At 22.6% G+C, this 18,920-nt stretch overlaps 2 protein-coding genes and 2 long non-coding RNA genes across 8 annotated transcripts in view; 3 read left to right on the forward strand and 1 right to left on the reverse strand.

The window, feature by feature from the left end:
* The first annotated feature begins 3,545 nt into the window (after nt 1–3,545).
* On the forward strand, nt 3,546–13,727 carry LOC122849897. The gene is made up of 6 exons (XR_006373603.1): nt 3,546–3,781; nt 11,495–11,728; nt 11,820–11,987; nt 12,133–12,241; nt 12,476–12,650; nt 12,777–13,727. It is a non-coding gene; the product is annotated as an uncharacterized LOC122849897 (long non-coding RNA).
* Nucleotides 13,728–13,783: 56 nt separating this feature from the next.
* On the reverse strand, nt 13,784–15,088 carry LOC122850667 (integrator complex subunit 9-like; the record flags this gene model as incomplete). The annotated part of the gene is made up of 5 exons (XM_044149799.1): nt 13,784–13,900; nt 13,968–14,357; nt 14,443–14,792; nt 14,843–14,917; nt 14,983–15,088. Coding segments are annotated over 5 exons (1,038 nt in total), but the record flags the coding sequence as incomplete, so codon positions are not given.
* Nucleotides 15,089–16,310: 1,222 nt separating this feature from the next.
* On the forward strand, nt 16,311–16,988 carry LOC122849898. Its single transcript, XR_006373604.1, has 2 exons — nt 16,311–16,526; nt 16,891–16,988. It is a non-coding gene; the product is annotated as an uncharacterized LOC122849898 (long non-coding RNA).
* A 136-nt stretch (nt 16,989–17,124) lies between these two features.
* LOC122849899 (runt-related transcription factor 1-like) overlaps nt 17,125–18,920 on the forward strand; it is a 76,810-nt gene continuing 75,014 nt past the window's right edge. For all 5 annotated transcript variants that reach the window (XM_044148799.1, XM_044148804.1, XM_044148802.1 and 2 more), the window contains exons 1-3: nt 17,125–17,271; nt 17,352–17,449; nt 17,889–18,091. The gene's annotated coding sequence lies outside the window, so the exon portion shown is untranslated. The remainder of the gene's footprint in view (nt 17,272–17,351; nt 17,450–17,888; nt 18,092–18,920) is intronic.

Raw genomic sequence — 18,920 nt, forward strand, 5'->3', positions numbered from 1 at the left:
ATTTTTAATTTTGATAATTTATTTATTATTTTATTTTCATATATACTGCAGTTTTTATTATTTTTTTTTTGAGTGTGTTGAAAATTGAGTTTATATTTTTTTATAAAAATATGCGGTTATTTTGATTTGATCAATAGTAAACTAGGACAAATTTTTGATTTACCAAATGACAATAATTATAAATAAAATAATATAATGATGATTAAAAATAAAATAATGATATAAGGTGGTTCAGGAAGTGGTGACATTTTGGCAACTTTTAGTGTGCCAAATTATTCACTTGTTATCATTACTTTCCCACGGTAACTCAAAATACATAACACAGTCATTTTGGTGAGTAAATTCGATATCATAATCATGAATTTTTGATTTGTTTACTATATCATCAACTTCTATATACCTCAAACGATAAAAAAATTCAAATTTTTCATGTGAAAAAATAAAATTTAACAATTTCATTTCATGTGACATTTTTAATCTTGATATAAATATTACCAATATATTTTTTTACAATATAGAGAAAGAAAATATAGAGGAGAAAAAATTTTATCAAAAAAAAAAAAAAAATAAAAAAATAATTACCATTGATTAATTTAAATTTGGTGTTGATGACATCGAAGTAGCTTGAGCATCGTTTACCTAAACCACTGAAAATATTTTCAGTATATCTCCCACCAACAAGGCGTGTAACAAGTGTCGATCACTTCTCGGAGGCGGGAACAATTCAAAAGAGGGTGGGGCTTGTTAAAGTCCCACCCTTAAAATTATTTAAAAAAAATTGTTTAATATTTTTTCATTAACGTGACAATATTATTGTTCAACTAAATCTTAAATCACCTTTAAATTTTAGCTATATATATCGTCTTTATCATCAATAAAAATCAAACCCTTTTTTTAACCCCTTCATTAAACTTCCCTTCGTTACAAAGGTCCTTGCAAGAATTTATCTGGTACTGAGAGATGCTTAATATATTTTTTGCCTGTAACAATGTCAACTTATTTTTTTAATTAAATATAATTGTTGATATTAGTATTTTAAAAATTCTTTTTTTATTTTTTTTTTTTTACTTTTCGTTGGACTATACAGTTCATGACCACGCTCTATTGTGGTCTGCCAAAGTGCAATCGAGAATGCAGATGTGGTTTTACACACTCGTACCTTGATATGAACCGGGAAGAGCATCATTAACCTTTTCTGTGTTTACAAATGTAACTTTACCGTCTCGCGCGCCCGCACATTATAAATCTCTCTGGGCTATTGCTCATTACCGCAATCATTTTAATCATTTTCATTTTTTATATATTTTTTCAACTTGTAAAAATGGTAAAAAAAGAAAAGAAAGTTCAATTAATTTTGACAATTTGCAGATTAAGTAAAATTAGATAGAGTTTGTAAATCTCCCATCTCATTATGTATATTTTTGTAATTTTTTTTAATGATTATTTAAAAATAATTAAAAAAAAATAATTATATAAATTTTTTATTATTTAAAAAGTTTTAGATATAATATGTATCGTGTATTAGAAGCTTGAGACTATCCAAAGTGTCAGACAAATGAGGATATTGTAACTGAAATACAAGATTCAGAAGGACAAGTATGTTCAGCCACTTTGGTCTTGACCCTTGTAATTAAAATCCTGTCCTAAATCAAGACTATAGAGGGTCGACGATTAGATGACCTTTCTACTTCATTGCAGCTTAAAACCCTTCTTCAAAAGCCACCTATTTTCCTCTTCAAATATATATTTCCTATATAAACAGTAAACACACATGCTATCAAAATGACAAAGCCAGAAAAAATAAATAAATACAAACTTGAAATAATACGCTAAATCAATTTATTGATGATTTTATAATTAATTATATAAATTTAGAATAATTTTAACATTATATTTTTTTCATTTAAAAAATTATCTTTTATTTAATAATATAAATAAAATATTTATTTTAATTATATTAATTATTTTATTTATTGTTTATTTAAATATACCAAGTTAATTATCATTTTGCACGAAAAAAAAAAAAATAAAAAATAGCTAAACCTCAGAGTCAAACGACCAAAGGAAGTTAAACATTAACATCCAAGAAAAAACAAATATTATATGAAAAAAAAAAAAAATAAATTTATATAAATAATATAAAAACATATCGAAATAATGGTATTAATAACCGCCGAAAATACACGTTAGTGGTTTTTATATAACATGAAATAAAACGAGACAAATAATCCACAAGGTTGAAACCGAATGAGTAGCATTTCCGTTGATTCGGTATTATATATGTGCCTGTCTCGTTAATCCATCCTCACCCTGTTTTCCGCGTGCAGTTAATAATCCTCCAGGGGGTTGAAAAATATACACGCGATAATAAAGAAAGGAAGTTTTTAAAAATATGAATAAAAATATATATCAAAGTTTGAAAATACAGAAACTTTTTTTTTTTTTTATTTTTATATATCTATTTACAAAAGAAAAAAAAAATTCAGCTAATAAGTAGATATAAAAGTTATAAATAAAATAACATAAAAATATAATAGTTAATAAAAATTAAATGGCTATTAATTATTTTATTTTATTTTTCTCAAGTCAATTAGAAATTTACTTTGATTATTATTTTTTTTTTTTGAATATATGAAATATTTTTTATCACTTTGGCTATTTTTGTATGACCCTCTTGTTTATACCTAAAACTTGATGAATATTATTTCACGTTAATAAGCTTTCTAGGGCTTTTCTTTATCATTCTCTGAAATCCTTTATTAAATTTTAATCAGATTTACAATTATGTTTATATAAATAATATTGCATTTGGTGTTTAATGAAATTAAATTGAAATATTAAAGATGATTTTGTTATGAAACTTTTGAAATAACTTGTTGTTGAATTAATATTTGTTTACATGTGGAATAGTTTGAAATTTAAATGTTAGTTTAATATATATTTTGTGGGTTGGTGAATTGGTATAAAGATGTTTTGGGGGAATATGCATTTCTGGCAAAGGGATCTATACAGTTGAAGACTGCTCTGAGTTTGTATGTGGCCACGTAAGCTTTGGTCTGACAATGTCCAGCTTTGTGAACACATCAAAAGGATTTCAATCTAGTTCTTTGTTAATAATTTAAATGAACTGTCTGCTACTGAATTTATTAACTAAATTTACTTGATATTTTTTTTTGAATAAATTATTATCACTTGGTTTGGCAAAATAAATAAAAGTAAAAATATTCAAATCTTAATTAATTGTAAATTTATCATTTTTAATATTAATAATATTTATATTTTTAAATTAATTAATTAATTAATTTTTTAATGATAATCATTTTAAATTTTTTAAGTTTTTAACAAAAAACTTTTTTTTAATTTTTACTCAACTTAAAATTTCTTTGAGTTGTAAAAACAATAATAGTATTTTATTATAAATAAATTATTTATTTATATTTATTTTTTTCAAATTATTTAAAAAAAATTGTCAATAAAAAAAATTATTTCTTTACCGACAGAGAAAAATTTCATAGTTAATATTTTTGCCGCTGATGGCTCTGCTTTAGTCGACGCCATTTTACATATTGTTGAAATGTTATTAGAAAATTGAGCTCCGTTATATTTCGTGTTTATTAATTAAATAAAGACTTTGTTAATTAACAATTTGTGTTTTTCGTATTGAGCAAATTGTCGCGAACAAATTGAGTATAAGTATGTCGGTTGGAACTAGTTTGGTTTTACAATAATATCTGGATATTGGTGACAGCTCAACTCCAACCAAAAGCTGTCAATTCACCAGGTAAAAATGATGGAATTATTTATAAATATTAATTTTTTATTATTGTAAAATTGTTGTTTATTAACAATACAAGAAAAATAGACTTTTGAGGTTAGGTTGACTGACAATATTATTGAGCGAACAAATTAAAAAAATAAATTTAAATTAATATGTTTACAGTATTTTATTCAACAAAAAAATACAGAACAACAATAATTAGCAACATTATAGTTTATTTATATTGTTTAATCATATTATACGGAAAAAAAAAAAAAATGACAATATAACCTTGGAAGTTATTTTTTTTCGAGTTTTTTTTTTAGTTATTTTCGAGTTATTTTTTAGTTTTTTCGAGTTTTTTATAGTTTTTTTCGAGTTTTTTTTAGTTATTTTCGAGTTTTTTTTCGAGTTTTTTTTAGTTTTTTTCGAGTTTTTTTTCGAGTTTTTTTTCAGTTACTTTCGAGTTATTTTTTAGTTTTTTTCGAGTTTTTTTAGTTTTTTTTCGAGCTTTTCCTTAGTTTTTTTCGAGTTTTTTTTCGAGTTTTTTTTAGTTTTTTTTCGAGTTTTTCCTTAATTTTTTTGGATTTTTTTTCGAGTTTTTTTTTTAGTTATTTTCGAGTTATTTTTTAGTTTTTTCGAGTTTTTTATAGTTTTTTTCGAGTTTTTTTTAGTTTTTTTCGAGTGTTTTTCCTTAGTTTTTTTCGAGTTTTTTTTCTAGTTATTTTCGAGTTTTTTTCGAGTTTTTTTTTTTAGTTATTTTCGAGTTTTTTTTAGTTTTTTTCGAGTTTTTTTTTAGTTTTTTTCGAGTTTTTTAGTTTTTTTTCGAGTTTTTCCTTAATTTTTTTGGAGTTTTTTTCGAGTTTTTTTTAGTTTTTTTCGAGTTTTTTTTCGAGTTTTTTTTCAGTTATTTTCGAGTTATTTTTTAGTTTTTTTCGAGTTTTTTTAGTTTTTTTTCGAGTTTTTCCTTAGTTTTTTTCGAGTTTTTTTTTAGTTATTTTAGTTTTTCCTTAGTTTTTTTTCGAGTTTTTTTTTAGTTATTTTCGAGTTTTATTTTAGTTTTTCCTTAGTTTTTTTCGAGTTTTTTTTAGTTTTTTTTCGAGTTTTTCCTTAGTTTTTTTCGAGTTTTTTTTTAGTTATTTTAGTTTTTCCTTAGTTTTTTTTCGAGTTTTTTTTTAGTTATTTTCGAGTTTTATTTTAGTTTTTCCTTAGTTTTTTCCGAGTTTTTTTTTGAGTTTTTTTTTTAGTTATTTTCGAGTTTTTTTTTTTAGTTATTTTCGAGTTTTTTTTAGTTTTTTTCGAGTTTTTTTTCGAGTTTTTTTTTAGTTTTTTTCGAGTTTTTTAGTTTTTTTTCGAGTTTTTCCTTAATTTTTTTGGAGTTTTTTTCGAGTTTTTTTTAGTTTTTTTCGAGTTTTTTTTCGAGTTTTTTTTCAGTTATTTTCGAGTTATTTTTTAGTTTTTTTCGAGTTTTTTTTTAGTTTTTCCTTAGTTTTTTCCGAGTTATTTTCGAGTTATTTTTTAGTTTTTTTCGAGTTTTTTCGAGTTTTTTTTTAGTTATTTTAGTTTTTTCGAGTTTTATTTTACTTTTTCCTTAGTTTTTTCCGAGTTTTTTTTTGAGTTTTTTTTTGAGTTTTTTTCGAGTTTTTTTTCTAGTTATTTTCGAGTTTTTTTCGAGTTTTTTTTAGTTTTTTTCGAGTTTTTTTTCGAGTTTTTTTTCAGTTATTTTCGAGTTATTTTTTAGTTTTTTTCGAGTTTTTTTAGTTTTTTTTCGAGCTTTTCCTTAGTTTTTTTCGAGTTTTTTTTCGAGTTTTTTTTAGTTTTTTTTCGAGTTTTTCCTTAATTTTTTTGGAGTTTTTTTCGAGTTTTTTTTAAGTTATTTTCGAGTTATTTTTAGTATTTTTCGAGTTTTCTTTTTAGTTATTTTCGAGTTTTTTTTAGTTTTTTTCGAGTTTTTTTTAGTTTTTTTCGAGTTTTTTTTAGTTTTTTTCGAGTTTTTTTTCGAGTTTTTTTTTAGTTATTTTCGAGTTATTTTTAGTTTTTTTCGAGTTTTTTTTAGTTTTTTTTCGAGTTTTTCCTTAGTTTTTTTCGAGTTTTTTTTTAGTTATTTTAGTTTTTCCTTAGTTTTTTTTCGAGTTTTTTTTTAGTTATTTTCGAGTTTTATTTTAGTTTTTCCTTAGTTTTTTCCGAGTTTTTTTTTGAGTTTTTTTTTGAGTTTTTTTCGAGTTTTTTTTCTAGTTATTTTCGAGTTTTTTTCGAGTTTTTTTTAGTTTTTTTCGAGTTTTTTTTCGAGTTTTTTTTCAGTTATTTTCGAGTTATTTTTTAGTTTTTTTCGAGTTTTTCCTTAGTTTTTTTCGAGTTTTTTTTTAGTTATTTTCGAGTTATTTTTAGTTTTTTTCGAGTTTTTTTTAGTTTTTTTCGAGTTTTTTTTAGTTTTTTTCGAGTTTTTTTTTAGTTTTTTTCGAGTTTTTTTTTGTTTTTTTGTTGTTTTTTTTTTTTTTTTTTTGTGTTTTTTTCTTGTTTTTTTTTAGTTTTTCCTTAGTTTTTTCCGAGTTTTTTTTTGAGTTTTTTTTTTTAGTTTTTTTCGAGTTATTTTTTAGTTTTTTTCGAGTTTTTTTTTTAGTTTTTTTTTTAGTTTTTTTCGAGTTTTTTTTCGAGTTTTTTTTCAGTTATTTTCGAGTTATTTTTTAGTTTTTTTCGAGTTTTTTTAGTTTTTTTTCGAGTTTTTCCTTACTTTTTTTCGAGTTTTTTTTCGAGTAAATTTTCGAAAAATTTTTTTTTTTTTCGAGTTTTTTTCCGAGTTTTTTTCGAGTTTTTTTTCTAGTTTTTTTCGAGTTTTTTTTCTAGTTATTTTCGAGTTTTTTTTAGTTTTTTTCGAGTTTTTTTTCGAGTTTTTTTTCAGTTACTTTCGAGTTATTTTTTAGTTTTTTTCGAGTTTTTTTAGTTTTTTTTCGAGTTTTTCCTTTGTTTTTTTTCGTGTTTTTTTTTTGTTTTTTTCGAGTTTTTTTTTAGTTTTTCCTTAGTTTTTTCCGAGTTTTTTTTTGAGTTTTTTTTTGAGTTTTTTTAATTTTAGTTTTTCCTTTTAGTTTTCGAGTTTTTTAGTTTTTCGAGTTTTTCCGGTTTTTCGAGTTTTTTTTTAGTTTTCAGTTTTTCTTGAGTTTTTTAGTTATTTTTTTTAGTTTTTAGTTTTTTCCTTAGTTTTTCCGAGTTTTTTTATTTTTTAGTTATTTTTAGTTTTTTAGTTATTTTCGAGTTTTTTTAGTTTTTCGAGTTTTTTTTTCGAGTTTTTAGTTTTTTTTTCGAGTTTTTTAGTTGTTTTTCGAGTTTTTCCTTAATTTTTTTGGAGTTTTTTTCGAGTTTTTTTTAGTTTTTTTCGAGTTTTTTTTCGAGTTTTTTTTCAGTTATTTTCGAGTTATTTTTTAGTTTTTTTCGAGTTTTTTTTAGTTTTTTTTCGAGTTTTTCCTTAGTTTTTTTCGAGTTTTTTTTTAGTTATTTTAGTTTTTCCTTAGTTTTTTTTCGAGTTTTTTTTTAGTTATTTTCGAGTTTTATTTTAGTTTTTCCTTAGTTTTTTCCGAGTTTTTTTTTGAGTTTTTTTTTGAGTTTTTTTCGAGTTTTTTTTCTAGTTATTTTCGAGTTTTTTTCGAGTTTTTTTTAGTTTTTTTCGAGTTTTTTTTCGAGTTTTTTTTCAGTTATTTTCGAGTTATTTTTTAGTTTTTTTCGAGTTTTTTTAGTTTTTTTTCGAGCTTTTCCTTAGTTTTTTTCGAGTTTTTTTTCGAGTTTTTTTTAGTTTTTTTTCGAGTTTTTCCTTAATTTTTTTGGAGTTTTTTTCGAGTTTTTTTTAAGTTATTTTCGAGTTATTTTTAGTATTTTTCGAGTTTTCTTTTTAGTTATTTTTAGTTTTTTTTCGAGTTTTTCCTTAATTTTTTTGGAGTTTTTTTCGAGTTTTTTTTAAGTTATTTTCGAGTTATTTTTAGTTTTTTTCGAGTTTTTTTTCGAGTTTTTTTTAGTTTTTTTTCGAGTTTTTCCTTAATTTTTTTGGAGTTTTTTTCGAGTTTTTTTTAAGTTATTTTCGAGTTTTTTTTAGTTTTTTTCGAGTTTTTTTTAGTTTTTTTCGAGTGTTTTTCCTTAGTTTTTTTCGAGTTTTTTTTCTAGTTATTTTCGAGTTTTTTTTGAGTTTTTTTTTTTAGTTATTTTCGAGTTTTTTTTAGTTTTTTTCGAGTTTTTTTTTTAGTTTTTTTTTTAGTTATTTTCGAGTTTTTTTTCGAGTTTTTTTTCAGTTATTTTCGAGTTATTTTTTAGTTTTTTTCGAGTTTTTTTTTGTTTTTTTCGAGTTTTTTTTTAGTTTTTTTCGAGTTTTTTTTAGTTTTTTTTCGAGTTTTTTTCAAGTTTTTTTTTAGTTTTTCCTTAGTTTTTTCCGAGTTTTTCCTTAGTTTTTTCCGAGTTTTTTTTCGAGTTTTTTTTTAGTTTTTTTCGAGTTTTTTAGTTGTTTTTCGAGTTTTTCCTTAATTTTTTTGGAGTTTTTTTCGAGTTTTTTTTAGTTTTTTTCGAGTTTTTTTTAGTTTTTTTTCGAGTTTTTCCTTAGTTTTTTTCGAGTTTTTTTTTAGTTATTTTAGTTTTTCCTTAGTTTTTTTTCGAGTTTTTTTTTAGTTATTTTCGAGTTTTATTTTAGTTTTTCCTTAGTTTTTTCCGAGTTTTTTTTTGAGTTTTTTTTTTAGTTATTTTCGAGTTTTTTTTTTTAGTTATTTTCGAGTTTTTTTTAGTCATTGGATTTGAAAATAAAAATTATATTCTGCAAGCAAAAAAATAATATCTATAGACAATTTTTTGTTTTTTATTTTTAATTAAAATAACAAATAATTTGTATAATATATACAGTTGAGATAAAAAAATTTTAGCTTCATTTTTAAGGCAATGTTTAATGAGTGAACTAGATATAAGTTTTTATGATTTTTAACTTTCATTCTAGTTATTTTAATTTTATAAAATAAACTTCATAAAAACATTGGTCAATATTAAAATTCTCAAAAAGAATTTTTTATCAGTTGAAAATAAAAAAAAAAAAAAACAAGCTACAGCAAACAGCATAGTATAAAACTAATAGATTCTTACAACTGCACTACATTTTCTCTTTTTTGAGACAAAAAATAAAAAAAAAAAATAGTTAGTTTTTTGTATTCTAGTATTATACAGTAAGACCTCAAGTAACTGCAAAAGAAAATTTTCTATGTATATTGTATATATTAGCGTACAACCATAAAAGGCAAAAAATTCTTTTGTGAATGTTGTAAAGCATATATATTATTTTTTATATATTTTTATATATCTTTGAGATATTTTTTCCTTTGAAAAATCAGAGGCCGGATACTCTGTAAGTTCGTGACGAGAAAGCCAGCCCGTCGATAAAATATTTGCTGCTTCGTTGCTCATATTTTTTTCAAAGAAAAAAATGCTTAAAGTATATAATGTAAAATTAAAAATGAATGACTATTTTATAAATAAGAAATAATTATTAATTTTTAAATTTTTTTCATCAAATTTATTGTCATTAGTTTTGGTATTTGAGCTTCTGTTGTAAGCATGTGACAGTTTTCGTATTATGATGAGAATAGAGCCCGTGAAAAAACTTTTAAATATATTTCAATAAAAGTTGGTAAAGGTTGCATTGTTGAATTTGGTTGAGTTTTATTGAAACTCGCTGGATGAAAATTGCTTTTACGCTTACAGAGAACAAGAGAGCGATAGAGGGAGAGGGAGAGAAAATTGAAAGCTCATTTTACTGTCATTTCTCTATCATCAAGTCACTTGATCGACCGTTTATAAAGCCACAACATTGTTCGAGTATATATTAATAGCGTTCACATAACAAAAAAGAAAAACTAAAAATTTTGAATTTTTGTTATAAATGTTTTACATTTTATAAAAATATAGTAAAATAATAAAAGCCAAATTAGTGCTCAATTTTTAATAACGGTTCTAGTTTCAAGTTAAAAATTCAACAATAGAATTGAAGTTAAATCGATTTTAAATTTTTCCCTGAAATTATAAAAAACGAATTAAAAAGTAATTTATATTTTTAGTGTTGTTGATGTTTGACTTATTTTTTATGACTCAATCTAAATCACAATTAGCTTATAACCATCAGCCACTTTGTGAGTCTCTCTAGATGAAAAAAAAAAAAAAACAAAAACAAAAAAAGTGCACACATAAAAAGTAGCAAGTAAAAAAAAGGCTAAAAGAATGTAAAAAACAAAGTAAAAAAAAATAAATAAAATAAAGCACAGTTTCTTGGCAAGAAGACTCATGGAAGGTGGTAATAAATAAATTAATCAAACAGCTTAATTGACAAATCGGTAATCTCGTGGTACATTACATCCAAGAATAGTGAATGATAGCGCAATAAAACCACCAAAAACCATAAATTGTACAAGTAATTTGTCCAGATATTTTTTCCAATTTAACCATTAAAGTTAATATTTCAATATAGTATTATTTTAAATCAAATAAATTTCACATAAATTTATATATATTATAATTTAAATAATATCATCTTGATAAAGCGAGAAATCGATTTTTAAATTATGAAAAAAAAATTGTTTTTTAAATCTTTTGAGGCGAGAAGCCAAAATATAAAAATATAATATTAATGCCATCTTCATCATTTTTTTCGAAGCCAAAAATACTCAATTCAACCCTTCGACACCTTTGCAAAAAATATATAACTTCACATAAAATACAGTATTACTTTTTATAAATCAAAAATAAAAATACATTCAAGATATATGTAAAAATATTTTCGATAAAAAGCCCATTATCTATATCGAATGATATTTTTTTTATTTGATTTGATTTTTTTATTTTTTTTTTTATTTTAAATTATAAAGTATGATTGAGTTCTTCAAACTGAAATTCACAACTGTTTTATATAAATTTATATAAAAACTTACCCTTATCTATTGAAAATAAGATATTTTATTGGATATTTTTTTTTTCTATTGGTAATGTAGCCTCGTCGACAAATCTACGAATTTCTATTTTTTTTATTTTTATTTCTTTTTTTATTTTTTTATCCCCTTTCATATTCTGTTTATCATTCTCTTTCCCTTTTTGGCTTGCTTCTACAGTCCTATATACAACCGATAAAAACAATCGGTTCTTTTTCTCTACAACTTGCCCTTTTTATTCTCTTATTCTATTCCCTCTGTGTCAACATGATATGATAAAAATATATATATTTATGTAATAAAATAAAAATAAAAAATATTAGCTTGTATAGAAGATAAATAATAAAGGGTTAAAATATAAAATGAAAATATATATATTTACAAAATTGTCTTGGCACAGTGCCTGAAATTACTTCAAGATAAAAACCAAAAATAAAATTATGTAATATACTTTTTCAAGTTTTTTTTTTATTATTATTAACTATATTTTGAGCTGAGACATGAGGTTATCTAAACTTGTAGTAAACTTTATTAAAATAATAATTATATACACAACAATTTCATGAGAATAAAAATCACCACTTACCACATACCTGTTAGTCAATACATAATATTCAATTTGTTATTTTTATTATTTAATTATTTAATTATTTTATTATTTTTTTTGAATATATTAATATGCTCGGTGTTACTTATCAATATACATAACGTTAAAAAACAAATTTACAAATCAACTGATTTATTTTATTCATTGTATACTGTGCTATTTTTTAATTTAGTTTTTGTTTTCAAATTACAGAACTACTGATGATACATCATGATGGAAAACAATAGAAATTCTTGCGGAATAAATAACAGATGCAACAATTCCAAATCTTGTGACAGGCAGAGAATATGAATTTATGATTTCAAGTTAAGATGAATGATGATAAAATGGTTTCGTAAATCATTACGTGTTTTGACTCAATCAAAAATTGAAGAGACCAAATCCAAGGAAGGAAACAAAGTTGAAGGAAAGCTTCTGAATTACAAGGTAAATAATAATATAATTTTTATATTTATTTTTTGTCAATTAAATGATGTATTTATTCATGTATTTATATTTCTTTATTTATGTGGATTAGAAACACCAGAAAATATTAGAGTTTAAGTAATTGGAAAAGGATATTTGTTAACATGGGATCTACCATTAAAAAGAAGAAATTCATCAACAAATTATATTCTTACATGGTTTCACGAAGCAACTGATAGTATTTATGGAGAAATAAAAAATGCAGATACTTTTCACTTAGGTTTGTGTATTGTTTAATTTATTTTTAATTAAAAAAAATTACTTATCAATACATGACGTTAAAAAACAAATTTACAAATTAACTGATTTATTTTATTTATTGTACTGTGCTATTTTTTAATTTAATTGTTGTTTTCAAATTACAGACCTACTGATACATCAGGGTGGGAAACAATGGAAATTCTTGCGAAAAAAAATAACAAATGCAACAATTAATATTTCTAAACATAAATTTAATTGATTTTCATTATCTCGGTAAATAGTGTTTCATAAAATTTCACATTTTTTACGAATTTACTAAGTCATTTGACTCAATCAATAATCAGAATAATTAATAATTTACGATTTACATATTAACAACAATTTTTTTCTTATATAATTTTTTTTTTTCTTTTTAATTATAATCTTTATATAATTGTTGTTTTCTTTAAAAAAAAAAAACAATTTATTATCAGTTTAATTTAAATAATTTTATTTTTTATGTTTTAGATTTTTTGTGTCAATCATCTGAAAATAGTAATCAAAAGTTTAATCTCTCCTGACACATGTATTTGTTATTCCATAACAAATTATGAGTTCAGATTAAATTTGGCTGTGGTGAACTGTACTGCATGTTCGTCCTTGGTAAAGATCACGATTCAGCCATAGACCAAATTTTCTACTGGTAATTTTTAAATATTATATTTTAAATATTATACTATTATAATATTTAATTTTATTATATTTTAAATATTATATTATTTTAAAATTAGATAATACAATAATAACTTAATTTTACAATATGTTGTAGGAAGAAAAAAAAAAGGATAAGAAAATGTGAATAAACATTGCTACATTGATAAAGTTCAACAAAAACAAGTAAATGTTCACAAATAACAAGAATAAGTGATACATTTAAAAGAGCACAAAAATAAGTAACACAAGCACCATATCGTGCTCTTTAAGTGTTGAAATTCATTTACACTCAATGATTTGTAAATCTAATTGAAGTTGTAATTCATAATGTTTTTTCATTATCATAGGATTCATCATTGTTGAAGCATAATATCATGTAGATGGTCTCGATGTTTGGTTTTTTCTTTTTTTCATTTTGTTACTGGTTCAAGTGCACGGGTACTTGATGATTGTTAAATTGTCAAATAGTTTATAAATAGTTTGATTCATTTTTAAAACACTAGTTAACACAAACTAAAAACGACGACGTACCTTATGACACACTCATCAATCAATACACACACACAAACACTTAAATAGCAATTAAATATGAAAGTATCATTATTTCTTTAAACTACGTCTTTTTTTTTTTTTTTCTTTTGTAATTTGACCTAGTCACAGAAATTTCTCCTAATCTATTTAATTTTCTTTTTATAAACATTTTTTTTTTATATTATTATTATACTTAATTTTTTTTTTTTTTTTGATTATTTTTATTTTTTGAAATAACTATCAAGTTATTTTTTTTTTTCTATTTATTGTGATAAATTTATTTCAATTGAAATTTCATCATCAATCACTTAGTATTTATAATGAAAATAATAATAATAATAATATATGTATTTATTGGAATTATTAATGTAAAATTAATCAATTGTTGATTAGTATTTTAAGTCATATATAAATACATACTTGGAGACGAAAAAAATAAAAAAAAAAAGCGAAATATTGGAGTGTAAAAAAAGTATAAAAATATGTTATCAATGTAAGAATAAATAAAATTGTTGTATAAAAAAAAACCAAGAAATTATTTATTTAAAATTATATTTATTTATAAATTAAATACTATTATTTATTTATTTTTTAAAAACGTTTAAGGCACTGCATTATAATTGATCTCAATCTTCGACGAACATGTTGATCACGATTGCAAATAATATGAGTTGAATTATCACCAAGTTGAATAATTGTATCATCATCCTAAATTAAATTTAAAAAAAATAATTAATAATATTTAAATTGTTATGTAATATGATAATTGTATTACTATGATTCTTAAAAAAATAATATTTGTTGATGTTGGAGTGTGTTGTACTTTTGCACCAGGTATTCCTTCTTGACTTAATTTAATAACAAGCTCTTGTGGATCAATATGACCATATTCATGTTTTTTTCCATTAGCAAGATCATTATTATCTAATATCATTGAATCAAGTGCTTTTCTTTTTAATCCAAGTCTATCATCTAGACATTTAATTGTATAAACATTGTCTTTAACTTCAAGTTCACCAGTTACAGATGCAAGACTTAAACCAGGTCTAATTTCACTTGGAATAATATTACCAGCTAGTTCTGGTTCAATAAAAACACGTCCTTTTTTTCTTTTTAATGGTAATTTTATAACTTCACCACGTTTAAATGTTATCAATGGTTTTTCCTAAAAATATTTTATTTAAACAAATAAATTAATAAGTATGTCTATGCACATAAAGAATATATTATATTGTTTAAAAATTAATTACCCCAACAGGATCAATAACAAGATCAACTCTATGTGGTGCTGTATAAGGTGGCTGTGTATAACATTCTGGTACAACAAGATTATCTGGTTTTAAATCTCTTATTAATTTATTAGCTTGTATAAAATTTAATGATGTATCAATTGGACAATGAACAGCTTTCATAGCAAGTGGTTGAAATGGTGCAAGTGCATCTAAATATGGAAAATCTGGTTCTGTAAATATAATTGGATGTTGTGGATTATTACCCCATAATTGTACAAAATGTACAGCATCACCAAAACGTAAACTTGGATGACCACAAAAAACAACACATGGTTGACGATAATCATTACTAAAACCATCAGCCCAAGCTGGTTCTTCTGGTAAATAAACTTTATTTTGTTTATTTGTTGATTTGAACATTCAAATAAATCATGAACAACACCAGATGGATAACAAGGTATTAAAACACATCCACCACTTCTCAATGTCATCGCTATATTAAAAATAAAAATAAATTATTAATTTTTTATAAATTAATTTAAATGTTAATAAACTTACCAACATTCATACACAATTCACCAAGCATTGTATCAGGATTTGCTGTTGGTGTTTGTGTTAAACCAGTTAATATTGAAACATCAGCAATATCATGATAATGATCCAGGGGGTTGAAAAATATACACGCGATAATAAAGAAAGGAAGTTTTTAAAAATATGAATAAAAATATATATCAAAGTTTGAAAATACAGAAACTTTTTTTTTTTTTATTTTTATATATCTATTTACAAAAGAAAAAAAAAATTCAGCTAATAAGTAGATATAAAAGTTATAAATAAAATAAAATAAAAATATAATAGTTAATAAAAATTAAATGGCAATTAATTATTTTATTTTATTTTTCTCAAGTCAATTGGAAATTTACTTTGATTATTTTTTTTTCTTTTTTGAATATATGAAATATTTTTTATCACTTTGGCTATTTTTGTATGACCCTCTTGTTTATACCTAAAACTTGATGAATATTATTTCACGTTAATGAGCTTTCTAGGGCTTTTCTTTATCATTCTCTGAAATCCTTTATTAAATTTTAATCAGATTTACAATTATGTTTATATAAATAATATTGCATTTGGTGTTTAATGAAATTAAATTGAAATATTAAAGATGATTTTGTTATGAAACTTTTGAAATAACTTGTTGTTGAATTAATATTTGTTTACATGTGGAATAGTTTGAATTTAAATGTTAGTTTAATATATATTTTGTGGGTTGGTGAATTGGTATAAAGATGTTTTGGGGGAATATGCATTTCTGGCAAAGGGATCTATATAGTTGAAGACTACTGTGAGTTTGTATGTGGCCACGTAAGTTTTGGTCTGACAATGTCCAGCTTTGTGAACACATCAAAAGGATTTCAATCTAGTTCTTTGTTAATAATTTAAATGAACTGTCTGCTACTGAATTTATTAACTAAATTTACTTGATATTTTTTTTTGAATAAATTATTATCACTTGGTTTGGCAAAATAAATAAAAGTAAAAATATTCAAATCTTAATTAATTGTAAATTTATCATTTTTAATATTAATAAAATATTTAGATTTTTAAATTAATTAATTAATTAATTTTTTAATAATTAATCATTTTAAATTTTTTAAGTTTTTTAAAAAAAACTTTTTTTTAATTTTTACTCAACTTAAAATTACTTTGAGTTGTAAAAACAATAATAGTATTTTATTATAAATAAATTATTTATTTATATTTATTTTTTTCAAATTATTTAAAAAAAATTGTCAATAAAAAAAATTATTTCTTTACCGACAGAAAAAAATTTCATAGTTAATATTTTTGCCGCTGATGGCTCTGCTTTAGTCGACGCCATTTTATTTTGTTGAAATGTTATTAGAAAATTAAGCTCCGTTATATTTCGTGTTTATTAATTAAATAAAGACTTTGTTAATTAACAGTTTGGGTTTTTTGTATTGAGAAAATTGTCGCGAACAAATTGAGTATAAATATGTCGGTTGGAATTGTTTGGTTTTACAATAATATCTGGATATTGGTGACAGCTCAACTCCAACCAAAAGCTGTCAATTCACCAGGTAAAAATGATGGAATTATTTATAAATATTAATTTTTTATTATTGTAAAATTGTTGTTTATTAACAATACATCGAATAAAAGTAAGAAAAAAGTCAATTAAGTATTTAATGTCACAATATAAATGACAAAGAAAAATAGACTTTTGAGGTTAGGTTGACTGACAATTATTGAGTAAACAAATTAAAAAAATAAATTTAAATTAATATGTTTACAGTATTTTATTCAAAAAAAAAAATACAGAACAACAATAATTAGCAATATTATAGTTTATTTATATTGTTTAATCATATTATATGGAAAAGAAAAAAAATGACAATATAATTTTGGAAAAAAAACGTGATATTTTAATTTTTTATTTTACAGATATCAACAATTATTGGCTGGGCATATACTTGCCAAGTAGTTGACACTAATAACCATAAAAGTAAATATGTTGACATTTACAATTAAATCAACTTGCTGATAAAATTGAGCTGCAGATATTGGTAGTGCTGATGAATCATCATAAATTTAGGTATTAATTATTTATTTATTTCTTTGTCTTGACATTGCATACTGTGTTTTGCTAACCTTTAATTAATATATTTTAATTTTAGATTGAAAAATTGTCTTTTGGTTATTTAAAAAACAATTGTTAAATTGTCATGGCTCAATTTTGCTGTAATGGAATTAAAAATTCAAAAAACAATTTGAAAGTTTAGAGCTTGACAAAAACAACAACTTGCATTTGCTCCAGCTGGACCTGTTAGTTTACAAAATTAAAATTAATTTAATTTAATAAAATTATTTTTAAATTTTAATAATAATATACTTTTTATTAACAGCCTATTATAGACGTAAAGAAGATGTGAGCTAATGTTATTTCAATTATGCAAGATGTTGGTGAAACCAAACAAGAATGACCAAAGCCCTGTTTCATCATGTAATGATATTCTTTTAATTAAAAATCTATAATCTATATTTTTTAAATCCATCAATTTAAGAAGAAAAATTATAATCAATTTCATTTAGTATTTTTAATATTACTTTTTTTAATCGAACAATATTTACTAACAATATTGGATCGAATTGCAAATGATAAACTTGAGTTGTTTAATAAGAAAATTATTAAACAACTCGTTACATTTGTTTTTTAAATTATCACTGATTTATCTATGAAAAAGAAAACAAATAGAATCAATATACTATAAAACTCTGAAAGTGAAGAGCAGTTGTGTTGTCATCAGTTGATGATAATGCAGTAGGCTCCAACTCAGTGTGATTTGAAAAACAATTTATGTAGTTTGTAAATCTATTTAAATCTTTTATTTATTGATTTATTTATTGATAATAATGTTTTTGTTTTATTATCTCTTTCACAGATTGTATGAAGCATGTGTGTTTCTAAGTATTATTATGACAGTGTCAATTAAAGGGTGTTGAAGTTTGTTTACTGTGCTAGTGCGTGTACTGTGTTGGTGCCTGTTTACTTCATGTGTTGAATTACATATGAATGTAATTACCTGGAGCTTCCTGAAAAAAATTGACTGAGAGTGCTGAGGTTTTCTCTTCAATGCTGCAAAAGGTAAGATTTATTTATTTGAATAATATTTTCGATAAACAATTTTTTCGTGTCGCTTTTAAAATCTACACATTATATCGGCTGCGAGTCATTGAATAAGTAGTTTGAGCCCAACAAAATACCCAGTTAGTCTGCTTTATCGACGTTCAGCTCAACCAAGTTTCAGTAAAATTCTAACGATGACAGCACATAGTTTTCCAAATTTTCCAACTTAAAAAATATAAAAGGACAATTCAATTGACCGGCCTTGTGATCTTGTTATTGCTTTGTTTATTTATTTACATTTAATCTATTAAATTTTTCATCATAACTTTTTTATTTCTATCAAATCATGCTCATCAATCATTTTTTTTTTTATTTTAACACCGCAGTCATGTATTTTATATGACATATAATTTTTTATATTTATTTAATAACATATTTATTTTCAACTGAAATAGCCTCACACAAAAAAAAAAAAAAAAACCATTTTAAATTTATCATAATGGAGGAAAAAACTTTAAACTTTTATTACTTTTATTCTCATTTTATTTTATTTTTTATTCCTCGAATTTTTATGTCATTGGTTTATTTAATTAAAATCGAACGAGTTTTACTCTGTGATTTTCATTGCAACATTTTTGCAATTTTACTCTTTATAAAATTATAATATTATTTATATTTAATTTATTTTAATAATATAATATAAAATCCTCATAAATAATATTCTTATTACAACACAATGATTTAAATTTTTTTATTTATTTACAAATACTATTTTTAAGATTTTAAAATTAAATATCTTTGCGGTGGTATTTTATGTTTAAAACGTTTAAAAAATTATCTTCAATTT

The sequence above is a fragment of the Aphidius gifuensis genome, linkage group LG2 (assembly GCF_014905175.1).
Source record: "Aphidius gifuensis isolate YNYX2018 linkage group LG2, ASM1490517v1, whole genome shotgun sequence".
NCBI classification, from domain to species: Eukaryota; Metazoa; Arthropoda; class Insecta; order Hymenoptera; family Braconidae; genus Aphidius; species Aphidius gifuensis.